At 46.3% G+C, this 8226-nt stretch overlaps 1 protein-coding gene across 1 annotated transcript; it reads right to left on the bottom strand.

Moving 5' to 3' along the window:
- Positions 1-208: 208 nt before the first annotated feature.
- MAFB (MAF bZIP transcription factor B) lies at positions 209-2463 on the bottom strand. The gene has a single exon (XM_024202021.2). The coding sequence runs from the start codon at positions 2196-2198 to the stop codon at positions 1257-1259; it is 942 nt and encodes a 313-aa protein (XP_024057789.1). The 5' UTR covers positions 2199-2463; the 3' UTR covers positions 209-1256.
- Positions 2464-8226: the final 5763 nt, after the last annotated feature.

Here is an 8226-nt window from a genome sequence, read left to right as displayed (position 1 = left end):
TTGCAACTGACTCATGTCATCCTGGGTTTTGGAAATCAAGTCTCAATTGTTTCTTAAAAGAAAATACATTGTAAATTCTTTGTTTCCTGAGTGTATAATAAATCCGAGAAAAAATGACCAAAGCTATGAGCACTGCTGTGTGATAACTGTCCTGACGTCAAAGTAATAGGTTCACTGCCACTTAAATTGTGGAGTAGGATATAGCTGCTGGCCTTTTTCACTATTATTAAGTTTAGGTTTGTCAATGCAATCGAGTTGCTTTTATTCTGCCCCAACAAACAAAAACCAAAATGAAAACTAAAGAAAAAATTACAACTTAAAAGTGCACCAAATATACAAAGTTGTTTTCTGAATGCAAATGCAAAATGCCCATAACGTTTTTTATTCTCTTTACTTTAATAACAAACCATATAACCAGCCTGATGAAATGTTATTTTGTCTTCCTGTGCTGTTTGATGTGGCAGATATTTACAAGCTAACAACTATAACAAAACAAAAAACCCCAAACAAAAAACCCCAACAAAACTGCACAAGCAGTAAAAAGTTGATAACTTGTGATGCTTTTCTTATCAATGAAACAAAGCTATGAACGATGATCAACATGCTAAAGTTAAACAAGAAAATGGTACAAAATAGAAATTATTACCATACATGTCCAGCATGCAGGATTAATATTTTTAATGCAGATTTTCGTATTTTTTTCTATATAATCAAGCAGGCAATAAAACTGATGTTTTTTCTTGTCTTGTACTGAATGTCCCATCTGAGTCCCGTAACTATTTCTCAAAGCAGGCAATATATGAGGGGTTTGCATATATTGTCCTTTACTTATTCTCCTTTCCAAGCAGGTAAAATGTGCATAAGATGCTGCTGCATGAGTCTTCTTTCCTTTACTCCCAAGCAAGTAATATGTTATAGATCGCTTGTTCATTGTCCCTTTAAAAAACAAAAAAACCAACGAGCCCATATAGTTCTGAAAGCAAGCGATCTATAAAAACGCTTTACACGTCCTTCCTTTCTTCTGTTTCTTTCTTTAGCTGGCGAACTAAAGATAAAAAGTTGCACGTCTCTCTCTCTCTCTTCCCCCACCTACCCCCAGCCTACTTTTCACAGCTAATCTATAAGACAGGATGCTGCAAATATTAAGTCTCTCTTCTTCCTCTCTACTCAAGCAGGCAGATGGATGGAGATGTCAGAGGAGGATGGGAGAAGCGGAGGGGCGGAGGAGGAGATCGGGGGGGTTGTGTTTAAAGGACTCACATGAAGAACTCAGGAGAAGATGGGTTGTCACTGGTGGATCCGGCCTCCCTGAAGCCATTGCTGGCAAGTTTCTCACACTTGAGCTTGTAGGCATCTCTTTCTCTGGCCAGCCGGGTCACCTCTTGCTTGAGCTGTTCCACCTGCTGGATCAGCTGGGTCTTCTCGTTCTCCAGGTGGTGCTTCTGCTGGACTCGCTTATACCTGCAGGACTGGGCATAGCCCCTGTTCTTCAACGTCCTCCTCTTCTGCTTGAGGCGGATCACCTCGTCCTTGGTGAAGCCCCTCAGGTGCCTGTTGAGCTCCCTCACCGACATGGAGACCAGCTGTTCGTCCGAGAACCTGTCTTCCACGCTGTTGGAGGAAGGGTGCTGCTGGTGGGCGTTCTGCAGCTGCTGGGAGGAGGTGGAGGAGGTGGAAGGGGTGGGAGACGCCTGGTGATGATGATGATGGTGGTGGTGATGGTGATGCGGGTGCCCGCTGTTGGCCAGGTCTTCGTGGGTGACCCCCGGGTACTGGTGGTGGTGCTGCTGCTGGTGATGGTGGTGGTGGTGGGCCCGGAAGCTCTCAAAGCTTTGGAGCTGCTGGGGCATCTGGTGGGACCCGATGAGGGCTTCCACCGCGTCCTCCGGGGTGAGGCTGAGCGTCTCGGGGTTCATCTGCTGGTAGCTGTTGGCCATCCAGTACAGGTCCTCCAGGTGGGTCTTCTGCTCGGTGGGGCTGAAGCTGGGCGAGGAGGGCACCGAGCTGCAGGGCGTGCTGATAGGGGTGGAGGAGACGGAGCCGGCTGGCTGCAGGCGGGTGCAGTGGCGGCCGGGCCGGTCGGCTCTGCCCAGGGGCTCCTTCTTCACGTCGAATTTCATCAGGTCGAAGTCGTTGACGTACTCCATGGCCAGGGGGCTGGTGGGCAGCTCGGGTCCGATGCTCAGCTCGCCGGCCATGGCTGTCTCGCAGGCGCCTCTGGGCTGGAGCGCTCACTCCAGGGCACCGTCCGGGGGGAGGGCTGGCCGCGCTCCCTCGGACTCCAGGTCAACTTCGCTGCTGCTGCTGCTGCTGGCTGGCGGAGGGCAGCCAAGCCAAGCGGGCGGAGGAGGCGGAGGCACCCGGGCCGCGAGGCGTGGGGTAGCGGTGTCTGCAATGCAATGCAGGCTGCAGAGGCTCCCACGGCTAAGAAAACCCCACGGGCGAAGGGGGGAGGAAGGAAGCAGGAGCCTCCCCACCGCAATGCTGGCGTTGCAGGTTGGCCTCTTTTGCAAAGGAAAAAGCAGGAGAGATTCTGTGCCCCGGCTGGGATCGGTTTGTAAGTCCTGAGCCTCGGACCCCCTCCACTGCAGGCGCGGAGCCGGAGCCCGCTGCAACTTTCCAGGCAGAGCAGCGGGCGGCGTGTACTGGAGGGTTGCTGTTGGATGGGTTATTTTGGTGGTTGGAATTTTTGTTCGCTCGCTCTCGCTCGCAATGAAGGGAAGGGGTGGGGGAGGTGGGGAAATCTTGTCTCTGCTTTAGCTGCCGCCTCCAGCTCCTGTTGTGCAGCTGTGATTTGCGAGGCAGCCCCCCTGGCTGCTTATATTCCTTTTCTGATGACACTCAGGGAAAGGGGGCTGGGACCGCCAGGCAGCTTCTCCAATGGGAGCTCGGCCGCGGAGATCCTGGGGCTGCCGGAGGTGGGGCCAGGCTCCCACAATGTGACAGCTCCCAACGAGTCAGCTGACTAGCAGCTGGAGAACAAGACCAGGCAGCGACTCCAACCCTTTTTTCTTTCTTTCATGTTTTAATCTTCCCACTTTCTCTCCCCGATCTGCTCCCCCCCTTTTCTGTCTCCCTCCCCTCCCTTTCTCTCTTAGCCTGTGTAATTTACAAAGAAGGAGCGGGGGGCAATCCAGCCTATGTTTCACTTGCTGGCCATCCCTTTGTTCTAAATATAACAAAGTCCCTCTGCCCACTCTGTTTTGTGGAGGTGGGAGGATGGAATGGTTTGAATGCAACTTTTCATTGTCCACTTTCCAGGAGTACAGTCAAAACACTTAATCTCTTGTAGGATTCAACTGTGATCGTTGCATGTCTGTGTGTGTGTGTGTGAGAGAGAGAGAGAGAGAGAGAGAGAGAGGGTTGGGAAGAAGACGAAAATAAAAAATATTTGCCCACAGTCTGAGTGTGCCAGCTGTCGTTATATAATCGAAGAAAACCTCAAGTTAAAAATACCTCCCCAAAGTAAAGCAGTTAGCACTGGCTCAGACTATTGCAAATCTCGGGGCGAAGGGGAAAATATACTGTTATTACATTTCAGTTCTAAGGAAGATCTTTGATTTCCTCTTCTGCTCCTTGAGTGACTGTATGCAAAGAAGAATCGGCTTGTAAGATTTTTTTGGGGGGGGAGGGGGTCCAGTAACAGGACTGTGTTTTTGTTTGAACATTTTGTAACGATTAAAGGAGATTAAGGCTTTTTTTAAAACTGTTTTTGCGCTCAAACAGACATAAAGGACGACCCCAAGTGGCCGTTTTGAAAAAAGCACCAGCTATTGGAGACAAAAAGAGGAGCACAGAGAATTACAACTGAAGATGGGGCGGGGGGGGGACAAATCGGTGTAAGAGGAACAGAAACAAACAAACAAGGAACATTTCTGAGATAATAAGCTTTAACCTTTACCAACAGGGTTAATGTCTCCCTTTAAACCCCCAAACTGGAACATAGAGAACGTGTTGAAATGATCATTCTCTGCTTGAGTCTGCTGGGTTTCCTTCATCCACCTGTCTCTTTCGACATCCACAGTAATAATACCACGGTCGTTTTTCTGCCTCTGTCATTATTCAATTACTTTGTTTCTGATGCACACACAAAAGTCAAGGCTGATTTTCATGATGGACAGAAGCACCTTTCAGAAAAAAAATGTGGTGTTACTTTTTTCCCCTCCTCTCGTGAAAAAGATTCTATTCAAATCCCAAACAGAAGAGTATTTAAAAGTAGCCCCAGAGCTCGATCTCAGATCTGTTGCAGCACGGAAAGAGTTACATGTAATATACACTCGGTGTTTTTTCAGATCGAATCCCAATGGTTATTTCTACTTTTCCAGCCCGGACCTTAGATAAAATGCGACGACTTGCTTTATTTGTGTTCCGTTTAAAATGAACCATACACTGGGTCGCAGACAGAAATGCAGAGCAAAGGGTATGTAAAGGATCTCAGCCCGAAAGAAAGTTATAAATATCCCAGTTAGAACAGTCAAAACTTCGGGGATATCGCAAGAATTCTGTGGGGGGAAAGGACAGTTGGTAGAGGATAATGTAATGAAATACCACCTTAGTATTAGGCACGGAGGGGGGGGGGGGGAGCGGTATTCTGTGTGGCAATGAAATGTCCGCTCGTTTCATCTGAATGTCTCCAGTTAAATTTGCAGTATAGATAACAACGCATCAATAACGCTTTAGATCCGTGGTGTGGATCCGTGGTACCCCCTCTCTTCCCATGTACATGATCCAGAAGGTTTGTCCTCACCAGGGGGCCAAAGTGTACCTGAGCTGTTCCCGTTCCAAATCCCAACCCGCGTTTCATTTTAATCACATATAAGCAAATATAATATCTCCCCCCTGCAGCTTCTCCTCTGCTCTAAACTCCTGCACGCAGGCAGAGTGCACCGTGCCACACGGGGCAGGACCTTGACGCTTGTTCCTTTCTAACTGGGGCTGAGTCTACTTGGCAAACTGGCCCTGCTCGGCCTCGTTCGCAAACACGGGGAGACCCTGAGTTCAAATTCAGTCGGCTGGGCTTTAGGCGGAATGCTTGATTCGTAGCGATCCTGAAACCGGGGCGCGTTGCTTTGTTATTTAAGGAGCTCGGGGATACAAAGGTGGGGGGGGATTCTCTTTCAAAGGTGTATATGTTCAGAAGGCCGATGGGCTCTCCCAGAGCCCACTGGAACCAACTGGTTTGGGGAAGTTTTTTAGAGGGAGATTTCAGAGGCGGCAGAGAAGACAGCACTGTGAAGCGTCTCTCCTCGCTCTAGCACTTACTTGGGGCTTTTAAGCTTCTGCAATGGGCTCCAGTGTGAATCCCTTGGAGGGAGGGTGTGTGATTATTTAGGTACTGCTGGGTGCCCTGTGACAGCAGCATGTTAAACATTACAGTTGTAAGGGGTGGGAGTTAAGGTTGCTTGAGAGAGGGGGAAATCTGCCGAGCATTTCGAAGGTGTCGTTCATTTAGAGCGAGTAAGCAAAACCTTTCCAATGCGCCATCAGACGAGGTGATACTTTCCCGTTAATGACTGAGGTATATTCGCAAGGTGGAGCTACTGGAGGACTGAGGAAGCATTGATCGGATAGCTCTCTATCCACTCATAATACAGTTCAGCTTGTCTCTATTTTATGTTCCCTTTGCTTTACCGTTTAAGCTTTAATCTGCAAATTGGTGCTGTAGGTTCACTTCTAAGTATATAGTCGTCATCCTATAATATCCAGGGTCTGTTTTACTGCCATTAGATACTTGCACGTTAATGGTTAAGAAACTGCCCACCACAAAACTTGTAGCATTACATCAGTTGGCTGGAAAAGACCTTTTGAGCGGTGATTTAGTTTATTGGGGACTTTGAATTCAATCATCAAACCTTAATCAGTCTCAGACTTATGCATGGGGGAAATCTTCCCTTTGTCGGACCCCGTTGGGCGTCAGGACTCTGAAGGAAGGTTAGACAAAAACCATACGCAGAGCAAGAGGGCTTGTGAGAGGAGAAGCCTGCAGACGCTAGACTAGTTCCCCAATACACACCTGAAAGAGGGGTCCTCTGCTCTGCCCTAGAGACAAGTTACTGAACAACCCAGCGAGGGAGTGACGGCCAGAAACAGCCCTCTCCGTCACCTAAAATCACCACTGCAATATGTTAAGCATCCACGTCAGTAAGAGACTTCAGTGCTAATGTATCGTCCAGTTCCCTCGCTCAAGGAACCATCATTCTATCACGAAAGTGATACAGACAGATTCCAGTGTATGTCTCTATAGATAGTATACAGCTCTGTACTGTAGGTGGTACGCTTGGAAAAAAATGGTAATTTTGGAGCTTTACAATTTTTTTCAGGGTATAAAATGCTCCATCACTTAATAAGCACCTTCAACAATTGAACCCCAGACTAAATAAAAACCTAATTGTGTGGGGGTGCGGGGAGCATGGAATGGAGATTTACCATCTGTATGGCTTCATAGCTCAGCTATACAAATCGCATTCCCCCCCTGAAATCATAAGTGCAAACTTCTTTAATCGGGACCCAGTTTCAATGCCAAACTGTGGTGTTGATTTTAATACAAATAAAAATATAGGCTGAAGTTGGGCATGTATTTTAAAGCACATATTGAAGGTTCATTTCAAACGTGCCTCACTGCTTTCCCCCGCGTCAGAATCACGAAGAGTTCAAACCTGTTTACAGAAGGAATTTCATTTCATCTCAGCTATAAAGCTAGCCGAAGGTGGGAGGAATTTAGAGCCACTGAAATTTAAAGATCGCTTTTTTAAAATCTCGTGCAGATACATACCTCAGTCCGTGTGGTTTTGGGCTGAATCCTAGATTAGACATTTTTGGAAGGAATCATGTTACGTTCGCAGCCCTAAATTCTCTGTGTTAGGAACACGATGGATAGGTTCAAAAAAGTAAGAAGCAAAAACCGATTTAAAAACAAATATAAAATCACTCTTTAAAAATACCCCTTCACCCCACTGCTGCTAATTCTTTAGCGTTTGCTGATTGATACATTTCACCCCGAAGAAGGGTTTTCCCCATATAACCTATTAGTGGGATGTTTTGTCTGAAGTTAGTTTTGTGAAGAAACAAAAACAGGCAGATCAGAAAATCGGCACTGCTGGGGAGGTGGGAGGGAAAGGACAGCACTTTGCCCCCTCGTACCACTTTTCTTTCTTTCTTTTCTTTTTCAAAATTTCCAAAACTGCCAGCAGATACCGCGTTGTGTGTTATGTTTTCCTGCGTTCGCAGCAAGAGACCTGGTTAATCATCTATTGCAGCTACATGTGCATCAGAAAGAAAAGTGTTGATGGTTGCTTGTTTGGCTTAATGGAGATGGCCCACGAATTTAGGATTAAATTACTAATGGTAATCGTAAATCTTTTTCTTTCTCTTTTTTCTTTTCTTTGCATGGATTGTCAAAATAAACATGTAACATTCTTTGGGAAAAGTCTGCCCAGCAGCTTTGCAGTATAAAACAGGCTATTGTACTGTCCTGGGTTAACTGAAACCTCTCGATTTTAGCTTGAAACAATTCAGTCAGAGCCAGACAGATCCCAACGCTAACTCTAGACACGTTTTGCAGGTGGATCTGTGAGAAGGAAGTGGAACAAGACTTCAGAAGGGTAGGTTTTTTCAAAGCATTGACAAGAATTAGGGGACAAGATTTTTTGCTGGAGAATAAGGGGATACTGCAGCCAAGCGGACCAATATTGCGTGTGATTAGTGCATTAACGTAATGCTTCTAGTATAATTAAAAACATGAACTCGTCTGTTTTTATAGGGTGGTTTTGTTTTTGTTTAGAGGGGAGCAGCCCATAAATGTTTTTTGTTGACGAGCAATTCTACATCACTCGCATGTTGTTGTCAGCTCTGGCCAGAACACACGCAAACACCAGGGAATCAGTCCAGCAAGCGGTTAACACCGAATAAATGTGCAGTTCTGTAGACTCTGGGATTATGTACGACGGCCGTTTTTATAGCACTAAATTAGGCTGGCTAATAATGTTGTTTTGAAAAGACTGATGCAAAGGAAATGAGCAGATCATTTACTATTAACAAACACCTGTAATTCAGAGTTGCTTTTCATCTGTTTAGAACAAAATCAAAATCAGTGCTCGACCCTACATTGTGTCTTTTTCTTTCTTTCTCTCTCTCTCTCTGTCTATGATGAATTCTTGACAAAGGAGAGGCTAATAAAGAGGAGGACGTGAATGGAAGATGCAGAAGCTTAGTAATCATTGTTGATTT

Source organism: Terrapene carolina, unplaced genomic scaffold (genome assembly GCF_002925995.2).
Source record: "Terrapene carolina triunguis isolate 2854851 unplaced genomic scaffold, T_m_triunguis-2.0 Scaffold233, whole genome shotgun sequence".
In the NCBI taxonomy this organism is placed as follows: Eukaryota; Metazoa; Chordata; order Testudines; family Emydidae; genus Terrapene; species Terrapene triunguis.
The sequence above is the reverse complement of the archived record's forward strand: the minus strand, read 5'-3'. Positions and strand labels throughout refer to the sequence as shown.

Bases quoted from the DNA above. Each gene is read 5' to 3' on its own strand.
- MAFB (XM_024202021.2), bottom strand. From the start codon at position 2,198: ATGGCCGGCGAGCTGAGCATCGGACCCGAGCTGCCCACCAGCCCCCTG.